The sequence below is a fragment of the Dama dama genome, chromosome 23, assembly GCF_033118175.1.
Source record: "Dama dama isolate Ldn47 chromosome 23, ASM3311817v1, whole genome shotgun sequence".
NCBI classification, from domain to species: domain Eukaryota; kingdom Metazoa; phylum Chordata; class Mammalia; order Artiodactyla; family Cervidae; genus Dama; species Dama dama.
Genome location: NC_083703.1, coordinates 70,114,589 through 70,139,228, shown reverse-complemented (window position 1 = coordinate 70,139,228; position 24,640 = coordinate 70,114,589). Strand labels below are relative to the sequence as shown.

At 44.0% G+C, this 24,640-nt stretch overlaps 1 protein-coding gene across 5 annotated transcripts in view; it reads left to right on the top strand.

Moving 5' to 3' along the window:
* Positions 1-24,640, top strand: part of CHD6 (chromodomain helicase DNA binding protein 6) — a 193,015-nt gene that overhangs the window by 60,483 nt on the left and 107,892 nt on the right. For all 5 annotated transcript variants that reach the window (XM_061127304.1, XM_061127305.1, XM_061127306.1 and 2 more), the window contains 2 exons: positions 5,737-6,257; positions 22,957-23,104. In XM_061127304.1, the coding sequence (XP_060983287.1) occupies positions 5,737-6,257; positions 22,957-23,104 (669 nt within the window). The remainder of the gene's footprint in view (positions 1-5,736; positions 6,258-22,956; positions 23,105-24,640) is intronic.

The window sequence follows — 24,640 nt, the reverse complement described above, 5'->3', positions numbered from 1 at the left end:
GCCCCAGGGCAGAGAGCACTGTGCCCTGCACCCAGTCAGATGTCATCGTGAGCCGGCGGTACCTCTCGTAGGCTGCCTTCGATTCCTGAAGCCTGATGACTTGGAGGAGCATGAATTGTCTGGCAAACAGCTTTTCTTGTTTATCATTCAAGTCTTTAACATTTTTCTGCTAAACATCCATATGAAAAGTTTGTGACAAATACCATGAAAGTATTATTCTCATTATTGAAAATCTAGATGTCTATTTATTTAAAAAAAAAAAAAAAAGCAAATTTGCACAGGCTCAAATGACTGTTAACATTTTATTTTCTTCTGTTCTTCTGTACACAGGTATTGTCATTTTTGCTTTCATGTACAATTTTGTAGACTCTTTTTCCTTTTTCTCAAATTGAAAATATTCATTTCACCCAATAACCACATGTCTGAGTTTTAAGTAAGCCACAAAAATGTTGGGGAACACCACAAAGTCACTGTCTTACAAAGTTTACCTTCTAATCATGGGAAACAGTTAAAGACAAATAGGTAAATAACTTTGAGAAAGTTTTAGGGAAAAGAAGTGAAACTTGGCCACAGTCTTATCTCCCAGACATAATGATGGTATGTGTCCTAAAATTTATTTTAAAAAGCTATTGTTAAAAAAAAAAAAAATAAAAATAAAAAGCTATTGTTGATACCGCATTTTTAAAAAATGAGATTATATATATATATATATATTTCCACCACCACCCCCCCCCCAACATGTTGTGGACACTTTTTAAATGTCAGCTAGAACTTTGTTTAATAATGGCTATGTAGTGTTATTCTATGTGGATGTGCTATTAATTTAGGCATTTTCCTAAAGATTGACAAATAAGGTATTTATATTCTATTTATTTATTTGATTATGCTGTGTGGTTTGTGAGATCTTGGTTCCCCTACCAGGGACTGAACCCAAGCAGTCTGGCAGTGAAAGCGCTGAGCTCCTAACCGCTGGACTACCAGAGAATTCTTTGTGTTTACTTTTAAATAGGATATTTGTTTTTACTCTATTAAAAATCAATTCTGTATCAGATGTTCTTACATATAAACTTTGGAGTTTTAAATTTTTCCCTTAGTTTATGTTCTCAAAGAGAAATTAACTCACTTAAAAGTATATCCATGATTAAAATTTTAGTATTTTTGCTACTCTCCCCTGCAAAAAGGCTTTCAGTAGTTAACACTGGGGACTTCCTTGGTGGTCCAGTGGCTAAGACTCCATGCTTCCACTATAGGGAGCATGGGTTCAATCCCTGGTCAGGAAACTAAGATCCCATCTGCTGTGTGTTGCAGCCAAAAAAAAAAGTTCATACTCCTGTTAGCAACATAAGAGAGGACCCTTGTCAGTATATCCTTATATTGAATTTTTTTTAGATGAGATATAATTCACATTCTATAAATTCCATATTTAAAACATGCAATTCCGTGGTTTTAGTCTGTCCACAGGATTGTGTAAAGATCACCACTATCTGATTTCAGAACATTTTCATCACCCCGAAAAGAACCTTATGCCTATTGCAGACACTACTTTTTTCTTTCCTCAACCCCTGGCAACCCCATATACCTTCCTATGTCTCCATGGATTTGCCTATGTTGGACATTTGATGTAAGTGGAATGAGACAATATATGGTCTTCTGTGCCTGGCTTCTTTCACTTAGCACAGTTTTTTCAGGGTCTCTCCATTTTGTAGCATGGATGATTTTCTTGGAGTCTGTTTTGATTTTCAAGCACTTGAGTGATTCTTAAAGGGAACAACCCAGGTTTGTCCTTGGACCTCTCTCTGGGAACCTGTTTATCTAGATTCATATCTTTTAAGTGCCTTTTCCAGGAATATTGTAGATTGACAATTTTGAGTCCAAGAAATATGTTTTATTACTATCAGTGTGGTTTAGGAGTTAACATTGATGCGTGTTTTATCCATCTCTCTCAGCTTCATCCTGGCATCCCTAGATGGGTGATTCTGGTTAAGCTGTCAGTGTAATATAAAATGTTACTGTTCCTGTGGTCGGTCATCTGCCGTCTGTCCCTTTTAAGGCCATTTTCAAAAGGGGTAATTTAGTGCCTTTCTTGGTGGAAGCTGAAACAGAGACGTCATTTATACTCTTTTGCCTCCCTACCCCCCTCCGCGCCCCCGCTGACCTTGAGATACATGGAAGAAATATTTTTTGTCTTATATTTTTAATCCTCAGAAGATGTCTTTTCCAGGCTCCCAACAAGGTCTTTTGAAAATAAAAAACAAGCATTTCTGAGGGATTATTGACTTGCAAGATTATAATTTTATATTTTTGCTTACTAATACCTGCCTTTTGGGATACTTCCCCCTTTTAAACACTGGTTGATTGTGCTCATGTCTTGGGTTTCCCTTCTCCCTCCAGGATGTCCCAGCTGTGCCACTGCCTAGGAATATATCTTGACAAACTGCCTTTTCTCTCTAAACCTCTTGACTTCCCTGGTGGCTCGGCGGTAAAGAATTAGTAAGAATTCGCCTGCCAGTGCAGGAGACAAGGGTTCAATTCCTGGGTTGAGAAGATCCCCTGGAGGAGGAAATGGCAACCCACTCCAGTATTCTTGCCTGCGAAATCCCATGGACAGAGGAGCCTGGAGGGCTACAGTCCATGGGGTCACAAAAGAGTCGGACACAGAGTTGGCAACTAAAGAAAAATTCTAAATCTCAAGACAGATTATTTTCTCTGTAAATGGAGAGGTGGACTAGACAACTCTCTAGGATTCCCAGGAATGAGATTGCTAAGACATCAAGTAAGTACGTGTTTAGTTTTATAAAGAACCTGATCTTCTCCCAAAGCGATTGAGTAAACCATCACATTTAGGGTTTCTGACCAAGTGTAGTTAATGCTTGTGTGGTGGTCTGCTTCCCTGGGGTGTCGTAGAAACCAACATTAGCTTTTGGCCAGAGGGTTCTAATCCAGGCTCCTTTGGCCTTTAGTTGTATGGCCTTGGGCACATTACTTAGCATCAATTAGTAATCTTCCATTTCCCTTTATACAAAATAGACATCGTTGTGCTAATAAGCCTTCAGGGTTGTTGAAAAAGATTGGAGATGTCATGAAACATGCTTTGCGTAGTTCTGAGTATCTCCATTTGATGTGTGTTCAGTAGCTCTGGCTGCTGTTTCTGTTACTGCCTAATGATTGAATACCTGGGTACCACCACACCTGCCCGAGCTACCTGCTCAGCTTTCTGGAGAGCCCCCCAAAGAGAGACCTTAACGAGGTATGAACTGAGGAGAGGGTCTCACTTTGAGCTTCGGAGGACTGCCTTGGTAGCATTAGGCCTTCAGTGTGTTGTCTTTTAAAGCCTCTTTGAATAAACACCTGCGTGTCTCTGCCTTTTTCAGCATGTCCACCCTTGCATGCTAAGCAAAAACTTGTTCCCTGAGGGCTGAGTGTCCCGGACACAGAATTTAGTAACATCTCAGGGATGGTAGAGTGCTCATAGGATCCCAGCCTTAACTGGGTCCGTTACTGTACCCTTGAGTTTCTTGCTCTCTTTTCTTTCTTTCTTTCTCTTCCTTTTCTTCTCTTTCTTCCTCCCTCTTTTTTTTTTTTTTGTCTTTTTATTGTGGTAGAAAACACATAAGATTTACCATCTAAATCACTTCCTTACATTTGATTGATTTAAATTTCTTTTAAGTTTAGTTAGCTTTTTCCTAAACCATCTTAAGTACTGAATCAGCAGTGGGGTAGTCACACTGGATTGTCCCCCTACCTCACCCCCCTAAGTTGTGAGTCCTGCCAGAATGACCAGTTCCCTCTGGATTTAGGCTTGTTTATGACGCTGAACTGTGTTTATGATAAAAATCCAGAAGAATCCTCCTTTGCTTTCATCATCTTCTCCTGGGATTCTCAGTGTTGTGTTTGGGAATAGCAGGCTTTGAAAGGGAGCTGGGCAGAACGAAAGGGAAAGAAGCAGCTGGGCTTTGCACCCCGTCACTCCCAGGGTGGGCCAGGAAGTCTGAGCAGAGACGGGGTGACCAGGAGGCCAGAGGGAAACCACACCACCTGGCAAGCGTCTGTGCCCTGCGGCACAGGCCAGGCCTCCCGTTAAGAGAGCAGGCGACTCCCAAATGGGGCCGATGCTACGCTGTCATCCAGTGGTGACTGTGACCGTCCTCCTAGAAAGCCTGCTTGTCTCTTCCAGCTCCTCCGTAAGTTATTTCATTTCCTGAAACTAGCACCCATGTTATTGTCAGATTACTGGCAACCTTAGCGTGGTTATGAAATGACAGATGTTCTCTGTGACACCACACCTGAAAATATGAGACATAACTTCTGCTTCGAAAGGGATGTTTCCTTAAAAGTGGTGTTAGGAGGCTGCACGTTTATTTGGCAGTGCTCCAAATCAGCTTTGAAATTGTCCTTTTTAGGGCTGCCTTCAGCACCTGTGACACTTACTTTCTAAAGGCATCTGTTACAGTAGAGCATGTTCCCATACAGTTACTGACTTGTTTATAAGTGACCAAAGGTTTTCATTGGCAGGCTTCCCTGGTGGCTCAGCTAGTGAAGAATCTGCCTGCAATGCAGGAGACCTGGGTTCGATTCTTGGGTCTGGAAGATCCCCTGGAGAAGGGATGGGCTACCCACTCCACTATTCTTGGGCTTCCCTTGTGGCTCAGCTGGTAAAGAATCCACCTGCAATGCTGGAGACCTGGGTTTGATCCTGGGTTGGGAAGATTGTCTGGAGAAGGGAAAGGCTACCCACTCCAGTATTCTGGCCTGGAGAATTCCATGGACTGTATAGTCCATGGGGTCACAAAGAGTCGGACATGACTGTGCAACTTTCACTTTCAAAGGTGTATCTGGTGCTGAGTCTGGTGACAAAGTTAAGATGATCATACAGAACACTGTTTTAAGTTAAAAAGAAAAGGTGCAGTCTTGAGTGACCAGATGTTCTTGTTTGAAAACCAAACCAGCTGAATGTTGATGCTGCTTGATGATACGTGAGAGCGAAGATTGGGGGAAATAAATAAATCTCACACATTGAGCTTGACCCTACATCCTTACCACCCTGCTGACATCAGCTGTACCCAGGAGCACACTTGAACAGTACCTTTGTATATCGGCATGATAAACGCCACTCTGGGTCAGAGCGGCATGCCCAGGATTCATGTCTGCTAGTGGCCTCTACGGCTTCCCTGGTGGCTTAGATGGTAAAGAATCTGCCTGCATTGCCGGAGGCCTGGGTTCGATCCCTGGGTTGGGAAGATCCCCTGTAGGAGCGCATGGCAACCCACTCCAGTAGTCTTGCCTGGAGAATGCCCATGGATGGAGGAGCCCGGCAGGTTACAGTCCACAGGGTCACAAAGAGTCAGCCACGGCTGAGCAACTAAGCATGGTGGCATCTGCAGGTGTTTTGTGGGAGGCCATTGCTGTTGCCGGTTCTAGACATGTAGCTGAAACAGGTGTTCCAGATTTCTGCACAAAACATGGAAAGCCTTCAGATCTTTGCATACACATTTCCTACATAATATGCTAACAACAACTTAGTCCACCAGGACCCTGCTCCACACAAGCAGAGGCAAATATTTTCAATAAAGCGTCCTGTTTGCTGCTCTATCCCCGTGGCTGAGCAGAGGAGGAACTGCCATGTTTTAGGCGCTCAGGAGATGCCGGACAGATCCATGCATTCACTGTTGACATCACTGTTTGTGTGAAGCTTGCAGTGGAAGAATAACCATGCTTGTCTCTCTCTCTCTCTTGCAGTTGTCAAGTCTAAAAGTTCCAAATCACTCCCCAATGTCTGATGCCTCTGTCAATTTTGACTACACATCCCCCTCCCCGTTTGACCACAGCACTGACCAGGAGGAGAAAATTGAAGATGTCGCCAGTCACTGTCCAGCCCAGAAGGACCTGTACGCCGTTGAAGAGGAGGCCGGGCCCCTTTTTTCCAGGAAAATGGCATCCCATAACGGTATGGAGGACAGTGGTGGAGGAGGTACAGGCGTGAAGAAGAAACGCAAGAAAAAGGATCCAGGGGAGCAGGAAGGGGCAGGAAAGGGAAGCAAGGACAGGGAGCCCAAGCCAAAGAGGAAGCGTGAGCCCAGAGAGCTGAAGGAGCCCAGGAAGGCCAAGGAGCCCAGGAAGGCCAAGGAGCCCAGGGAGCCCAAGCAGAAGGACGGCACCAAGAAGGCGCGGAAGCCCCGTGAGGCCTCGGGCCCCAGGGAGGCCAAAGAGAAGAGGGGCGGCCCCGACTCTGCGGCCAGGACGAAGTCCAGGAAGGCCAGGTGCGTCCCCTTATTCCCGCCCCCAGCCCTGGGCTCTGCGTCCACGGCTTGGCTGGCCTTGGCCGGGCTCCAGCCCCTGGACAGAGCTTCCCCACTTTGAGCCAAAGTAAGCCACCTCCTCACCTCCTGAGGAGAGGAAGATAGCCTTAATTAATACTGTGCCTACCATTTCTTGCCGTCCCCTGTGGATTAAGAAGAATTAAAGTGTGTGAGCACATGCAGGGTGTCGGGGAAGGGGCGTCACAGGTGTGTATGGGGTGGACAGTGATTCAGGGAGCCACAGCCATGTAGAAGCAGAGGGGCAGCTGTCAGGGGTGAGGGGTGCACAGTCCCGGGGTGTGTGCTGGGGGTCCGGGAGAGCCAGGGCTGTGTGCAGAGCTCCAGACAGAAGGGCTCCCTAGGCTGCGAGCTGTCAGTGCCAGCGCGTTCCTGGTCCACGTCTCATTCAGAGTCTAGCGCGGAGCCTGACATGTTGGCAGGTGCTCAGGAAATAGTGAGTCAGGGAGACCAGAGGAGACAGACCACAGTGACCCGTGTAGAGAGCTGTCTAGAGAAAAGAGGGCGTGGGACGCATTGGCTGCAGGAGGTGACCTCAGGGGCCCTGGCTAGAGATCGTCAGGATCCAAACATACTCTTTATTCAGGGAGCTAAATATTTGTCATCGCTGTACAAAAGTGGGCTTCCCAGGTGGCTCAGTGGGTAAAGAATCCTACTGCCGTGCAGGAGTCATGACTTCGATTCCTGGGTTGGGAAGATCCCCGGGAGGAGGGCATGGCAACGCATTCCAGTATTCTTGCCTGGAGAACCCCATGGACAGAGGAGCCTGGCAGGCTGCAGTCCCTGGGGTCGCAAAGAGTCGGACACGAATGAGCGACTGAGCACGCATGCATACAAATGTGATGTCTTTTGTTCTGTCTCTTTCTAAATTCTTGGTGGAAAATATTTAAACTCTCTGAGGTCATACAGAACTCCTCTGTATTTAAGGGGAATTTAAGTTCTAAGTGCCGAGGCAGAGTATAGACCGGGAGCACCCATAAAAGGTGCAGAAATTGATTCACTTGCTAACAGGATTTAAACTAATGGGGGCATTAGTCCTATACAGGGTCAGGCACAGAGGAAGTTAGTTTTAAAGAGAGAAAGCATTTTAGAATGCCTTGTACCACAACTCTGAATTTATTTTATGGTTCGGTTCATTTTCAGAAGGACAGTCTGTTGGGACCAGATGGGTAATTGTCTAATCCAAGTTAAAGCTGCCTTATAATATTCACTCCCTTCTGCCTGGCAGGGGATTTTACCTTTTGTTTATCACAGAGGCTTGGGTGGGATCCCGGGAATGTAGTTCACAGCAAATGGACATAAACTAACCTCCCCAGAAGGTCAAGAGAAGTCAGTAAAATCAGGAGTCTGACTAATGAGCAACTTGTGTGTGTGTGCAGTTATGTCTGACTCTTTGCGAGCTCGTGGACTGTGGCCCACCAGGCTCCTCTGTACATGGGATTTCCCAGGCAAGAATACTAGAGTGGGTTGCCATTTCCTCCTCCAAAGAATCTTCCCAATCCCGGGATCAAACCTGAGTCTCCTGCATCTCCTGCATTGGCAGGTGGATTTTTTACCACTGAGCCACCTCAGAAGCCCATTGAACCACTTTCTCAGTGAACCTAGTGCACACAGGCTCATCTCTGATGTGGGTGGGGTGGCTTGTGTGGAGGGTGTCCGAGTTGAGTTTCTATCTTCCGCCAGTAACTTCCAAATTGTTTGGGAGAAGCCTGAAGTGGTTCTGCAGGGTAGCTGCATGTGAAAAGGGAGACTCAGACATGAGCTAGTCGTGTGACTGGTTTGGTTATTACAGGAAACAACGAAGAATTCTCCAGGGTGATGTTTTAGAATAAAGGCTATCAGGGGAAGGTCTGAGAGCTCTAATAAGGAGTTTGGTTTGTGTCTAGAAGGCAAGAGAAAGTCAGAGGTATCTGGGCTCACTTTAGTTACTAGTCTCTGGTGCTTGTAATTTTATCAACTTCTTCTTAAAGGAATTCATGTTTACTTTGTGTGAGACAAGGCAGCAAGTATATAGACATTGTCATAGATTCTATTTGGGGCACTAGCAGGAGGAGACATTTCACAAAGCAAGTTGTGTGCTAAGTCATAGCTGACTCTGTTCGGCTCTTTGAACTGTAGTCTGCCAGGCCCTTCTGTCCATGGGATTTCCCAGGCAAGAATACTGGAGTGTTGCCACTCCTCCAGTACTGGAGGAGGGTTGCCATTTCCTTCTCCAGGGAATCTTCCCGGTCCAGGGATCAAACCTGCATCACCTACATCGCAGGAAGATTCTTTACCACTGAACCACCAGGGAAGACAAAGCAAGGTTGGGTGTCAGATGTATTCATAGCAGTGTTAAGGGAATTGATTTTTACCTAATGAGGCTGTATAAAATATAGGTGAGTTGGATAAGTGCTTCTGAGTCTGCTGAGAAGACAGCAGATGCTCTTGAGGTTTAGAAATCCAGGAGACACACCCTCTGAGAAGATGCTGACAAGTTGGGCTGGTTATCCCTTTAGAAATGTGCACAAGATCCATGAGGCTTTCCACCTCCCTTGGTATGGGAGCAGTGGAAGATTGACCAGTAGATATCACAGAATTCCTCCATGTAGCCCAGGTCCAGTTCTGGACTGTTGAGCCTTTCTGTCCTTTTTATATTTATAAAGCTGCTTCGGCTCCTTTAACTTACAACACCACTAGTCAGCAGAGGCAGTTCTAGTTCTGAAAGGACATTAATTGATTAAAAAAAAAATGCGTTGATAATTAAGTCATACGTTTTGTGTTCTTTGATTTACTCTCTGGCAGATTGGCTTAAGTACATGTTTTGATTTGAGCCTTTATTGATTAGCCCCTGGATCGCACTCCGAGCTTACAGATGATTCAAGGGACATTTGGATTGTTGGAGGAGCTTCACAGCTGATTTAAGGGCTTCTGATCTTTTCTTCCTTTAGTCCATCTTGCCAGCTGCCGCCTGGCTCGTCTTTTCTGAAGCCCCACTGTTACCTCATTTTTTGTGTTTATAGTTGGCGGTGGTGGTCAATCAACCCCCCTCTTCCCTCTCTCCATTCCAGATCAGCGGGGAACCCGTCCATAGAGATGGAGATGGAGTTAGCAGCTCTATGACTGATGGGCTGACTTGAAACACTTGCAATGGCTTGCGGCCAGAATCGGGCTTCTTGTTACGCCCTCAGTCGAGTTCACCCACCAGCACTGCAGGCATGGCCCTGCAGAGGGAGGACTCTGGGCAGTGAATGCTTTATTCGTCCTCTCAGTCTCTCCAGTCCCGTAGGTCCCCATCAGAGAAGGTCAGGCAAGTGAGAGGAGTTATAAGAAGGGATAAAGTATGTTTCCTGTATCATTCCCTCCTCGGGAACAGGGAAGCCTGAAGACATGGGGACAGGGAAGTGGGATTCCCTCTAACAGGTGCACCTACTCAGACACTTCTGATTGTTCCCTCTGCCTCCAGCATAGAATCCAGGCTTCTTTGTCTGTTCCCCAAACCCTTTGGGGTCTGACTTCTCCTTGCCGCCTGGTCTCTGACAGCAGACCTTTCCAGCTAGATTGACCTCTTTAGGCCTTTATGAAATTTTTAAAAATTGTATTTATTTATTTTTGACTGCGCTGGATCTTTACTGCCCTGCCTCATTTCCGTTGAGTCGATGATGCCATCCAACCATCTCATTCTCTGTCGTCCCTTTCTCCTCCTGCCCTCAATCTTTCCCAGCATCAGGGTCTTTTCCAGTGAGTCAGTTCTTCGCATCAGGTGGCCAAGTATTGGAATTTCGCCTTCAGCATCAGTCCTTCCAATGAATATTCAGGACTGATTTCCTTTAGGATGGACTTGTTGGATCTCCTTGCTGTCCAAGGGACTCTCAAGAGTCTTCTCCAACACCACAGTTCAAAAACATCAAATCTTCGGTGCTCAGCTTTCTTTATAGTCCAACTCTCATATCCATACATGACTATTGGACAAAGCATAGCTTTAACTGGACAGACCTTTGTTGGCAAAGTAGTGTCTCTGCTTTTTAATATGCTGTCTAGTTTGGTCATAACTGTCCTTCCAAGGATTAAGCGTCTTTTAATTTCATGGCTGCAGTCACCATCTGCAGTGATTTTGGAGCCCAAAAAAATAAAGTTTGTCACTGTTTCTCCATCTATTTGCCATGAAGTGATGGGACCAGATGTCATGATCTTAGTTTTCTGAATGTTGAGTTTTAAACCAACTTTTTCACTCCTCTTTCACTTTCATCAAGAGGCTCTTTAGTTCTTCTTCGCTTTCTGCCATAAGGGTGGTGTCATCTGCATATCCGAGGTTATTGCTATTTCTCCCAGCAATCTTGATTTCAGCTTGTGCTTCATCCACCCCAGCGTTTCTCATGATGTACTCTGCATATAAGTTAAATAAAGCAGGGTGACAATATACAGCCTTGATTTTCTTTTTGTATATAATTTTTAAGATTAATTATTGGGCTGTACTGGGTCTTCATTTCTGCACACAGGCTTTCTCTAGTTTTGACAAGCAGGGACTACTCTCTAGCTGCAGTACACAGCCGAGGTTGTCAGCAGAGAGGTCTTTCAGGTTGTTGGACACCTAGAAGGGCGTGTGTGTGTGTTTGCGTAGTTTATATATTATTTTAAAGTATTACATATTTATATAATTGTTTTCTTAGAACAAATGGTTAGAGCTCTTCTCCCAAAAACAGGAGCCATATAAGTTACCATACAGTCACTCCCGTTGTTAAATAACAGTACGTAGTTATAATTAAATATTTTAATCCCATAAATTTTATTATTTTAGGAATGAAAACTTCAAAGTAATTTGTCCAAGACACCAAACTAATGAGCAGCACTGTCAGGATTTGGCACCAGGCTCCCCTGACCACAAAACCCACTTTATTCTTTGCAGCTTTGCGCCTCTTTTCGCCTTGCTAGGGAAGATTGCAATGGATAGTAGTGGGGAGATCCCAGTGTCAGAGAAACTGGTTTTTACTTGTAGGAAACGGCCCCTCTTCTTCAGAATTTCAGTTTGCACATTCGATAGGATCCTCTCAGGGACAAAGATGACCCCAACCTTCTCCTGTTCTATTTCTCTTTGCATTTGAGGCAGCAGATAATTGAGGCAGCAGTTTTTCTCCTCAACAGATGATAGAGTCTAGCGAATTTTCCTTTTCAAGGATGATAATTAATAGTGACTAATATTCACTTATTGCTTAGTGGATAAAAACAACTCAGGTAGCAGGAGCCTTTAAAAAAACAAAACCTACCGTCTCTTCCTTTACCTGCAAGCTACCTTGGAGCGGGAGACTAGTTCACTCTTTTATTATATAAAACTTAAGCAGGAAAGCTCCTCCAGGAAGCTGATTTAGATTCTCTGTCATTTCCCTGACTCTGAAATTTAAATTTCCAGTACAGTTTGCTTTTTTAAAATTATAGTACCTTTCCTAATGAGAACGGGGCCGCTGGCATGAGAAGACACACAGAGATACAAATACTCTTAGAAACACACACACAAACCTGTGCATACGTGGACACCCATGGCCCACACAGCTGCAGCGTGGGACTCAGAGGGAGGCAGGTTTTCGGGGTCAGGTAATATTGATAAGGGCTTTGGGAAAATGCTTTGAGATTAGAAAAGCCAGCTCGTCAGGCAGGTCAGATTTTTACCAGTTGAGAAAGAAATTTCTCACTGAGCAACATCACGTGATGTAATGGATACTATCCTCAATGTTTTTTTTTTGCATCAAACACTTCTGTGTGCCTATGAATTTCGTATTTTCTTTCTTGAAAACGGCCTTCAGTAAAAGTCAGCTTCATGGCATTAAAGCGCGGCTTGGTGAGCGGGAAAGACGAGCAGTCCCAGTGTGTACGAAGCTGTCGGGCCCCACTCAGTATCCAGGGAAAATCTGAGGGGAAGGGTTATGGCCCTTTGAGTTGCCCTTGCAAACCGGGAGCCAGACGCTTTGACAGACAGGGAGGTCGAATTTGTAAGCCAGGGTCTTGAGTGTTGGTGTCCATGTTGCTGGTTGAGGGCAGAGCATATACGTTTTGGAATTTCCGTACATATCAGAGCTGGGACTGGTTTATATTCTCTCTCAAAAGTCAAGAAATGAATCTGTGTGCCGGTGTAAGTGAAGGGCTATGTGATATCTGCTAGGAATGAAAAAGCCAAAATGATGAAATGAATACTCTGACTAGTCCTAATTTCTGTGCTCAGCTTTTTACCCCCATTTGTTTGGATCTGTCAACCCACAGCAGATTTTTATCCCAAATCCAATAACTTTGATAACATCCTGGGAGAAAGGTTTTACATTTTCTGATTTTTTTTTCCTTTGATGCTTGCTTCGAAAAAGGTAAGCCCCAAACCTTCTGATTATATAACTGAGCTGTGAGTCAGCTAAGAACTGGGATGCAGGAGGGGTAATAAAATTCAACCAGGTCAGCTCTGCCTCACTGCTTGAAGGTCAGTCACCTGTCTTTGTTTAGAGTGCAGATGTTATTGAGGCTGAACTTAGGTTCAAGAGAGTTCATTGACAGGTTTCTTTTTGTTGGGAGACTTGTTTTTACATTCTGATCATTTTATTAGGAGAAAGAAGACAAATATAAGGACATAAATGAGTTCTGAGTAGACACCCTTCGCTTAGAACCTACTAGGCTTTCTGTTAAGTAGGGAAGAAAACTAAATGATAATGTCAGAGACCCACTTCTGAAGCTCTGGACTAAGTCTCTGTTCCTATCTTTGTAAGAGCTCGTGGAGTGCTTATTCTGTAATTCTTAGGATTTTCTTTTTATATATAATTTTTAGAATTAATTGGGCTGCACTGGGTCTTCGTTTCTGCGCTTGGGCTTTCTCTAGTTGGGACGAGCAGGGACTGCTCTCCAGCTTCGGTGCACGGGCTTCTCACTGTGGTGGTTTCTCTTGTTGCAGAGCATGGGGCTCCAGGGTGTGTGGGCTCACTGGTTGCAGCATGTGAGCTCAGATGTTGTGGGGCATGGGATTAGTGGCTCCACAGCACGTGACGTCTTAGTTCCTGGACCAGGGATCGAACCCGTGTCCCCTGCGTTGACAGGTGGATTCTTAACCACTGGACCACCAGAGAAGTCCCCTCAGAGCTTTCTGAATTAGGGTCTGGGGCATAGGAAACCTTTACTCGGTCCACGAGGAAACAGTTACTAAACAGTAATGCTAGATGAATACCTGCTCCTTTATTTATCCAGTATGTATGTATTACCTCCTGTGTTCCTTGCTTCGCTAATGAGCGCTTCTGTTGGGAATGGGACAGTGGAGGAAGGAAGATGCCTCAGAGGTATCTCTGAGCCTTGCCATCGAGGGACTTTCACAAGTTAGAGAAACAGCCTTGCAGGTGTTCCCAAAACAGGCAAAAGTATAAACAAATGAAAGAACCTAATATATAGAATAGCCGAAAGGATTTAGAGAATTAAGAGTATTTCAGGGAGTTCCCTGGTGGCATGGTGGTTAGAATTCTGTGCTTTCACTCCCATGGCCTCGGTTCAGTCTCCACTGAGGGAAATGGGATCCCACAAGCCAAAAAAAAAGTGTTTCAGTTCTGGTCTAGGGAGTCCCTTGAAAGAGTATACTGTGTTATTAAAGCAATTGAGCCAGTTATTAAAGGAATTAATAGATGAGAAAAGACTTAGAGCAGTGTGATGTTTAAATAACCATTCTTTGGGGGATTTCCAGTTTTAAAATGGTAGATCAAGCATGCTGTTATTTTCCCTTCTTCACCAGATTTTCACTTAATGAAATGACAGGAAGAACAGAAGGGAATAAATTCTTCAAAGATGGGAGGTGTTACGAAGTTCCGGATGTGGGGGGCCCCTGGTCGCGTGTTGATGGGTGAATGCCGTGGAGGACGTCCCCGCTCAGAGCACATGCAGGAGCCATGTCTGCAGCAGAGGTGGAAGTACTTCCCCCTCATGGTGGCCCCGGCAGCCCTGGAGAGGGGCTGGGACTGGAAGTGGCGGGTCGGGGACCGTCTGCAGAGTGGCTGCGTGATCTGGCAGCTCCAGGCTGAAGTCAGACAGTTATTCTAAGGATGCTGAGCAGCTTGCTCTGGAAGTGGGTCTAGGCTCCAGTTGGGAAGACTGACGTCCACAGGAAGGGGGCACAGGAGCCCAGGCTTCTCGGCCTTTCCCTGCCCAAACCCCTGAAAGGGGGAGAGAGGGGCAGCCGCTTGTGTATGCAGAGTCCCAGGTCAGGCCTCCCATTCAGGGGTAAGGCTTGCTGGAGAAAGTGACTTAACTCAGCTGCAGGGAGCCTCACCGGCCCGTGTTATCACCCTCCTTCATGTTAAATATTAGTCGGCCCCCAGAGATCCCTGGACCATAAGGAGAAGCAGCAGAGCAGCAGGAAAAAGAGGAATGACCAGGATAGCTGTCCTCAGAAAAAACAGTTCAAGGCAGAGAAGTCATAAAGATTTTAAATTGGTGTCCTCAGATCCAAGATGATCGATATCATGTCTGCAAAACAAGAAATGTGTAATCAGGAAAAAGGAATAGTCAGAAAACAAGAACAAACGAATGAAAATTTAAAACATGGTTGCCCACACTCATTCATCAAAAATTTTGAGCAGAGAAAGGAATAGGGGAGATATATAAGATCTGAGTTGATCAACTTTAGGATGTGTGTCGGAGAAGGCAATGGCACCCCACTCCATTACTCTTGCCCAGAAAATCCCATGGACGGAGGAGCCCGGTAGGCTGCCGTCCATGGGGTCTCGAAGAGTCGGACATGACAGCGACTTCACTTTCACTTTTCACTTTAATGCACTGGAGAAGGAAATGGCAGCCCGCTCCAGTGTTCTTGCCTGGAGAATCCCAGGGACGGGGGAGCCTGGTGGGCTGCCATCTATGGGGTCGCGAAGAGTCGGACACGACTGAAGCGACTTAGCAGCAGGATGTGTGTAGCGGTTGCTTAATGTTGATGAATAAAGAACTAGAGGCAGGAATGTATTTGGAGTGAGAGAGGTATCCGTCAAGAGCAGATCTCTGGCAAGTTGGATTTGGTGCAAGTAGGGATGGCTTGTATGTTTCATTTGAAGCCCTTCTATGTTAAAAAAAAATTTTTTTTTTCATTTGCTGTGATCACTTTTAATAAGTTTGTTAAAACTCTGCCTTGTCATCTTACAAGTATGTGATTTTTTTAAAAATATTATTTATTTGGCTGCATCAGGTCTTAGTTGTGGCACATGGGGCTCTTCAAGGTGGCACCCATTTTCTACTTGTTGTGTTCAGGCTCCAGAGCGCTTGGCCTCTGTTAGTTTGCGGCATGCAGGCTTAGCTGCTCCACGGCATGTGGGATCCTAGTTCCTGGACCAGGGCTTGAACTCACACCCCCTGCATTGAAAGGCAGGTTCTTAACCACTGAACTACCAGGGAAGTCCCTGTAATGTTTTTGTTTCTTTTTTTTTTTAGCTAGGATATCACAAACTTGCATGATCTTCTTTTTGATGATGCTAATGATGTGCTTAGAGGTTCTGAGAACAGGGAGATACAGTTCACATCATGTCTGCAGATGACTCCATCTACACCAAAACCATTAGTTTCGGGGGGGTGTTTTTCTTTTAACCAATATCTTGAAAAATCCGTGCTTAAGTCAGCTCTGCGTGTATAGATGGAACGAATATGGGTGGCAAGTAAAAGTTGGATCAAGTGTGCAAATGAGTTCTCTGGAGTAACGTCCAGGATTTCAGTACTGTCCTTCCTAGAAGAGGCTCCAAGCCTGTGGCGAGGCCCAGATTAGAAGCTTTTCTGGAGCGTGGTTCCCTGAGCGGGGCAGTGGCTCGCAGGCTGGGCTCCCAGGTGCTTGCACATTTGTGGAAGCAGTGATTGGCCTCATGTGCTGTTTTCAGTCCTCCTGAATTTGGGGGTTATGGCAACTCACTGTGGAAGTAACTGATTGTTTCCTGCTAAAACTTCGATGAGCATTTTGCCAAGTTTAATGTTAAAATGAGGAGATGAGTCATTTTGAAATAATGCAGTTTGTCAGGTAGATAAAAATTTTTCAATACCTGGAATCCATGGGGAAAGTTAATAAAAGACTCATAGCCATGAATCTCAGACAGTGTTCTGACACGCACCCAGACTTTTCTCCTAGTACTCAGATCCAGCACTTGGTTTTTAACTCTAAATTCAAGCAAAGAAAGCTGGAGGTAGGGAACTGGAGATGGAGCTGGGAGGAGAGTTTGAGGAAATCTGTCTTGTGGTTAATACTATAATTTTCTACGTGGAAGGCAAAAAGGGTACTTACTTTTCTTCTCTCTTTTTTTTTTTACTTTTTATTTTGTATTGCAGTATAGCTGATTAACAATGCTATGATAGTTTCAGATGAATATCAAATAGATGTATGCATTCTCCCCAGACCCACGTCCCGCCCAGGCTGCCACATAACACCGAGCAGGGTTACACTTTGTTTATCCATTTTAAACATAGCAGTGTGCACATGTCCTTTCCAGACTCCCTAAACTATCCCTTCCCCTCAAAAAATCGTACTTACTTTTCTAATGCAAACTGCGGAGAGTCAAGATGTATAAAATCTTGGCTGATGAGATTTAGCAGTAGACAGGAGTGAGAGTGTTTTGGGGCTGAGGGCTGCTATTGAACTGTTGTTGGTCATACCCGATCCTTGTCCTGCATGGATGGTACAGTTTATATGTTGGAAGTTTCTTGCATGTCATAAATACATGATCGATGCTTTCTTTAAAGTGGATATATGGATATATGTTATAAAATCAAGTTGAGTTTTATTACTAAAAATAGGTATTTTGAGCCTCTAAAATCTTGTCTGCCATTTTTTCCCCCTGTAATGTAATTTGTTCTAACTCTGAAAGCTGGAAAAACAAGGATTATAAAAATTAGATTGCTTTGATGTGACCTCAGAGTCATTAAACGATGAGAGTATTAGGCCTTTGTATTATGAGAACCGCACTGGTTGCAAGTGACATAAACCCAGCTTGAATTAACTTAAGAAAAAGAGTAACAGGTGGGTTCACTGGTTTAGGGAGTCGGAACCCGGGGCCCCAGTCAGGAACTCCACAGAAGTCTTTGTCCCCCACCTTCCTGAGCCTCTTTGGGTGTTGGCTCCATCTTTGACGACTGCCTTCCTTCTCCAGATTGAACTGTGCCTGCCCATAACTCTGGGCTCATAGCTTAACAGACCTAGGGCCTAGGAGGAAAGAGATTGTTCATTTTCCTGCCCACTCCTGCCAGAAATTAGTCCTTTTTTTAAAGGAAGGAGTCCCACCTTTGGCCTTGCCAGGTCGTGTGTCTATCCCTGGACCAATCCCTGCGGTAGGAGTAGGACACCATAGCCCAGCCTGACTTTCTGCTTACTCTCGTGGTTTGGGGGTCAGTATTGGTTATCAGCAAAAAGGTGCTGGGCAATCAGTGTCCACTTTAGCCATGGTATAGGTATATATGAGAATAGTTTATGTATGTGTGTATAATTTATATGGTTTTTCTTCAACCATTGTGAGGATGAGTTGCAAATATCATGCCTTTTTATCCCTAAATGCTCCAGTGTATCTTTTCTAAGAGTAATGCCATTTTCATAACCATTTGTTGAGTTGCTGCTTTTGTTTCCGTACAGTCTGTGGAGAGACACGCTTTTTTTTCTTTTTTCTTTTGAGAGACACGCTTAAAATCATGCAAATATCCTGTGTCTCTTCAAGTTGTTCTCCCCCAGATTTAGCATTTCTTGATGGTTCTGGTCTATACTTATCTTGACTGTAGTGGTTACAAAATGATTTTCCAACTCCACCACTGCATCTACATTTGCTCTTTGGATTGTATAATAAGCAGGAGCTTTCCTTTCCCCCTCATTTATTCATTATTTGTCTGTCTACCATGGGTGCAGATTCTTATCATTTTCAACAGCTTATAATTCATTACTGACCTTAATTACTTTCGTGCTCACGTGGCCCCTGTCTTAACCAATGAGAGTTCTCCTAGCCGACTCCTGTGCCCTTTTGACATGCTGCCTTCGCTTTTTTGGCCACTCCCTTTACTTTAGACACAAGATGTTTCAGGCTGATCTTATAACTTGCTTCTCTTGGAACCAGTCATTTTTGTGCGGAACTTTGGAATTCGAAACCAAAATCTTGACTGCTGTGCGTGCAGATTGCACTTGGAGCATCTTTGCTTGTTGGCTTTCTCAGTTGTCAAAGCTAGGGGGAAATACACAAGACAAACACGTGTACATATATGTACATGCACATGGATACATATCTACATGCACACACAATATACTCAAAATGCATGTGTACACGTTTATATGCATGTGTTCATACAGATACTTATCTTAGAAAGCATATGTCACACTGAGGCCTCCAGTTCATCCCACAATCCCTTCCTTGCCTTACAACATTTCATATTTACGTCTTCCGGGGTGGGAACCACAGCTGCTAACGTCAACACATTTACTAATTTGTTTAATCCTATTACCACAGCTAAAATGGCTTCAGAACTGCTTCCCTTATACGCCTACCAAAGAGAGGTCACCTTTTGTTTGCTGTTCTCCTCACTTCTCCCCTAAACTGAAAGTATATAGTCAGATACTATGTTTATAAGTTAATGAGATTTTTTTTCCATCTGTTGAGTGTGGTTATATTTTTTCATTCGAAAAACACCTAGGTTTATTTATTTCAACTTGTTTTCAGCTTTCATTAAAAGAATTTTTTTGTATATGTAACATGCTTCTAAAAGTCAAATCTATATAAAAAGATACTTACCCCTTGCTTTATTTGGTTTATCCTCTTTGTGTCTCTTTTTGTAAAATAAGTAGATATATGCAAGGTTTCTTATTTTCTCTTTATTCTTTCATAAAAAGTAGCATGTTAGTATACCCTTGCACTTTGCTTTTTTCACTTAACAATGTATCTTAGAAATCATTCCATGGTAGTTTGTAGAATTCTTTCTTAATTGTTTTTACAGCTGCATAGTACTCCTTTCTGTGTATCTTCATTTATTCATCACTTTGATTTGGACATTTAGGTTGTTTTTCATTATTTTGAAATTATCAAACAATGTTGAATAACCACATGCATATGTGTTTCCATATTGATGGAGGTGTATCTTTAGAATATATTCCTATAAATGGAATTGTTAGATCAAAGGGTACATACATACATAATTTTGTTACATATTATTTGACTACTATGTTTGAAGAACCTAGAACTCCAAGGAGAAAACAGTACATTCATGGTCCAAATCCATCTGTAACAAAGTAGGGGTTAAAACTCTCAAGTGTAAGTTTTTCAAAACTCATTCCGAAGATGGGGAAAACACATTTCACCTAGTCTTCCTCCTGGAGGATGAATTCAGGTGGTATTTTCTTGATACCCTATTTGAAAGTCCCATTTATAAGCTCACAGGGAATCTTTTCTTCCTGATACTTGTCTTTATCAGAAGAGGTCCAGCAAAAAGTTTGAAAATCAAAATTGATTCTTTTGTCAAAGGTAACATTCAGAAAATCACTATGAAGGTGTCTCAGGTAGAGTATCTTCTTATGTTTCCCCAAATAGGTAAGCAGGTATCCCTAGACTTGTTCCTGTTTTACTCATGTATATTTAAGAAGGTGTTCCCTCCACCTGACCCCACACCCAGCCTCTGGCTAGGACACCTGTGGTGCCCCAGGCTTGACTTTGGAGGGGCCTAACTGTAGCTTCTCCTTGTCATCATTTAATGTGTTTCTGAAAACATGGAAGGCAAACATACACACGTCTTATAGTAAGGTTTAGTATTTTGAGGAGGTTCTATTCCTTAATTCTGTCTTAAGCTTAATTTAGTTTTAAGCAGAATATTTTCACAATGAAGCACATGTTTCTAGCCCATCTATATAATGAATATTTAAAATGGAGATTAAACATACATAGATAAAATTTTCCAATATGAAGCTATATTTCGTAGAAAGATAAAATTGATTTCAAATGTTGGAAGGATTTAAGATTTTATAGAAGATTAAATGGGATTCCAAGCATGTGATTATTATGGTGACTATATTATATCTATATTACTATCTCTAAATGTGTGTCCAAAAAATGAAGCACACACCTTCTTCTGTTGAGAGAATCAACTATGGAGTTGTGATTTTCTTTTTTTTTTTTTTTTTTTGTATATCTGAGTTATTGGAGTGTTTTGTAACCAATTCTTTTGGTGATTATTTTGAAATTCCAAGAAGATTAAGAGAAATTTAAAGTTTTTGCATTTGTTGAAAGGGAGACTGGGGATTTAAAAAGAAAAACGGAGGCAGGAAACATGATACAATGTAAACAGCAAGGGGATTGTGAGTCAGCTGAGCTGAGCACCAGCCTCTGCTTCTGCTGGCTTTGGGGCCTTTGCGCTTTTTAACCTCTTTGTATATCTGGAACATGAGGCTCACCTGTCCCCGTCCCCTCGCAGAATCGCGGTTGGTACAGTTAACCGAGACAGGAAACACTTAAGTGCTTTGTAGAATATAAATTGCGATGTAATTTTCTTAGTGAGAGGCCACGTAACATGAGATAAATATTCCAGTGAAAATTTAGCTTCTTTTTTTTTTTTTTTTAATTTAGCATCTTTTAAAACTCTTTTCACCGGAGTCTTCTGTCCTGAAACTGGTAAGAAGTAGTCTTTCTCCCTTGACCCACACCCCCACCCCCCGAGTTTCATTTCCTCAGTTTGGATCAAAATAATCTCATAAAGAACTTTGCCGATAGGTAGGCACACCAGTCTTCAGCCTACGGAATCAAGGGTAAGAGTGGGGTTTTGCCCACCTGATGAGTGATCCACGCGCGAAAGGGTGAAGGGTGTTGGGAGAAGCAGGCTGACCCCACGGTCCACTCGGGGTGCTGTCCCACCGAGGGTTCATCCCACTGGATCTTCCGTCTCTGTCCCTGTCTTCCCCTACACTTTGCAGTGACTCACCTGATGGGAGGTACCAGTAATCGTGGCTCTTCCCTCATCTTCCCCCTTTTGCCGAGACTTACGGACGCTGCCTCTGCCAAGTCTTGCTGGTTCTGCTTCTGTCGGATCTTTCACATCACTTATACCCTTGCGTTTTCACTGATCACATCTCGCTTGAGTCTTCTTTCTCCCTTGCCCAGTCTTGCCATCGTGCCCTTTTCATGCAGAATGAGTCTGAGCTCTCCAGCCTCACGTACCCCTGGGTTCTTTCCAGCTTCATCAGCGTAGTGCTTCTTTTCACTTGCCCTGTCATCCAGCCACACAGACTGCCTTTTACTAAAAGAGTCTAACACTCTTCCATTCCCCAAGAATGTCAGGGTGGTTATGCACGTGCCTGGTTTAAATACTTTCTCTTCCATTTACTAGTGTGTTACCCTGGAAATCTTAACCTCACTGTTTTTCTTGATAAAATTAGGATAATAATACTATCTACTTTAAATGGTTGCTTTGAGGAGTAAAGGAGATAATACATGTAGAAGTTTAGAGAACTGCGCCTGCATGTAGTAGGTGTTACATACAAATTAGCTGTAATTATTATTATTATTGTCTTCTATCAAAATTCTGTGTGTATCTTTGTTCAAGTGTGTTTTTCCCAAATCTCCCCAGTTGCATCCATCCATTAGCGCATCCATCTATCCAATGAATATTTTATCGAATCTTTAGTATGCTTTAGGCATAAGACGACTACTCGCTGTGAGGAATACAGAACTTAAGCGCATACTGCCCTGTGGGAACTTAGTGTCTGATGGGAGAGTGCAGAGAAGTGTAAACTGTTCCTCCATTCAGCACCTGTTGATCTAGTCACTGCAGAGGATCCGAGGTTCTGTTTAGTTCCGAGCCTGGTGTCACATGTAGTGACCAACACTGGTGAAAGATCAAAGTTTGAATGCCTTAGGCAAAGCACAGTTGAGGCGCTTGAAAGAAAGTAAAAGTTACTCAGTCATGTCCGACTCTTTGGGACCCCATGGACTTGGGACCCAGATCTCCTGCATTGCAGGTGGATTCTTTACCAGCTGAGCCACAAGGGAAGCCGTTGTGGTGCTTGGGAGTGTAGAAAAGGGATTTTATCAGCCAGGAGGGACCAAAAAGACTTATTAGAGGTGTTGCCATCTTAGCAGAGCCTTGCAGAGTGAATTTTGCCCATCTCCACTTCTCTCAAGGAGCATCCATCTCCTGCCATGGGTGATGGCTCTGGGTGATCGGAATTTTATCCCTGTGACCTCCTCAAGGGCTATGGCAGTGTTGTCTTCAGTTTTGAACTCCTAGCACTCATTCTGAGTCTTACATAGATGATTCTCAATACATGGTGATGGCTTAGGGAAATGTTCCCATGTAACTTAAAGGGAGCTTGAAAGTGGATGATTCTCAATATCTGTGAAGCAATTCAACTTCCTAGAGAAGATGTTTATCTGAAAGTGGGGTTTTGTGGGGGCAGGGAGGTGTTTGTATCATTTTACTTCGTATCAGATTAATCGTATCTACAGTAGTTGTGATGGGGTGTAAAAAAAAGTGAATTTTACGTCAACCCATGTAGATGTTTCTTCCCTTTTTTCTGCAAATTTCTGGCAGGAAACTCTTGTCGCTTTCCCATTAAAACCTCTCCTGGCCCCAGAAGTCCACGATGTACCCTCGTAACTTGAATCACATGAGAAATCTTAGCTTTAAGAACTGCCCAACAGTTTTAATTCTGAATTTCTCCTTGTAGCAAGGAGCAAGGACCAACCCCAGTGGAGAAAAAGAAGAAAGGAAAAAGGAAAAGTGAAACCGCAGTGGAGAGTTTAGAGCTGGATCAGGGCCTGCCGAACCCATCCCTGCGGAGCCCCGAGGAGTCCACTGAGTCTGCAGACAGCCAGGTACCGCTGTGCCGGGAGCCCGGGCGGGCACGGCGGCTGCGGGGCGGGGTCCCGCTGACGCTGATCCTGGTGCTCCTCTCCCCCTGTCTCCAGCCCACTTCCCTCACACCCAGACCAGGGCTGGGCTTTCCCTGTGCTAGTGGGTGACCACAAGACTCTTTCTCTAGCATCCTGGTCCTTAGACTAACAGTCTCCCAGCTGTTCAGTGGTGTTGGCTTCCTTCCAGGAGAGTCACATGTATCAGGCTGCAGTGAGAGGGAACGTGGAGAGGGGAAGTGTGATCCAAACTAGGTGAGGCTCCGAGGGCCTCCCTCGCCATGTAGGTGATGCATTCATTGATGGCTCAGAGTGCTAATAAGCCAGTCTGCATGAGGACACGTTCATAATCCCAGATGCTGGGAAAGTCAGGGATGGACTCCTTGTGCCAAGATGGGAAGGAAAATTTGGCAAACACAGAAACAAGGAGTGGCCCACCCAAATGAGATTTCTGAAGACACACCAAGGTGGCTACAAGATATTGGTAGGAGTTTTCTCTCTTGAGTTGAGGCAGCCTCTCTTGGACTTGAATTCTGATATTTCAAAGTGCTGTTTCCTCTGACAACCATAGCAGTTTATCTGGGCTCTGCTCCCATAAGGGGCCATTTAGGATAAGACCAACTTACTGTACTTTAAATCCTGTGATCTCCATTGTAGGAAGGTGTCAGCTCCTAACGTCACAGTGATGAATGAGTCGTGGTGTCTGGGATGTCAGATCCGAGACCCCCTTTCACTGCCTGTATACTTGGGTTAGTGGCTCCCAAGTCTCCTGACTGGCAGAGGAGCGAGTCCGTGAGGGTTGGCAGGTAGTTCAGCGTTTCTAGGATGGTGACCTGCACGTGGGACTGAGGGAGAGCCTTTTATGTGGAATTCCTCCTGTAAAATTGAATGTCATTGAGGTGACACGGTAAAGAAATGAACACAAAGAGAGGCCCAGGAGGTATCTTTTAGATGATAAGGGCTGGGGGTGGGGTGGGGGTGAGGTTTGGCTTTCCATTTTGTTTTGTAAGGTTTAAGTGTTGAAGACTTAGCTGGCTGAGTAGGTAGTTCCCAGAAGTGTTTCTGCTGCTTGGATGTGATGGGTAGAGATGAACCATGTGTTTTTCTGCTTGAGGAAAGCCACTGGGTTGCTTTGCTGTAGACTGTTATCTCTCTTAAAGGTCATAAGCTATTTAATTATAGTCAAGTCCTTACATGGTGAGTCACGAATCTCATTTTGTCACACTCAAGACGTCAGCTTGCATTACAAAGGGTGGTGTTAGGAGATTCTCAAAGTAATTCCGAATAAAATTGGTATTATTTAGTTGTTTGGAAGTACACAGCAAATCTGGTGAACTTGGAAAATTGAAAATAAACAAAAAAAACCTGGTAAGCATTGTCATAAACCTGGAGCTTCAGGCTATGCTTGGAAGGGACCTCAGAGATGATGAAGTTACTTCCCATCCCTGTTTCATTGGAATGGAAACCGATCCTAGAAAGGAGGGGGAAAGTACAAGCAGA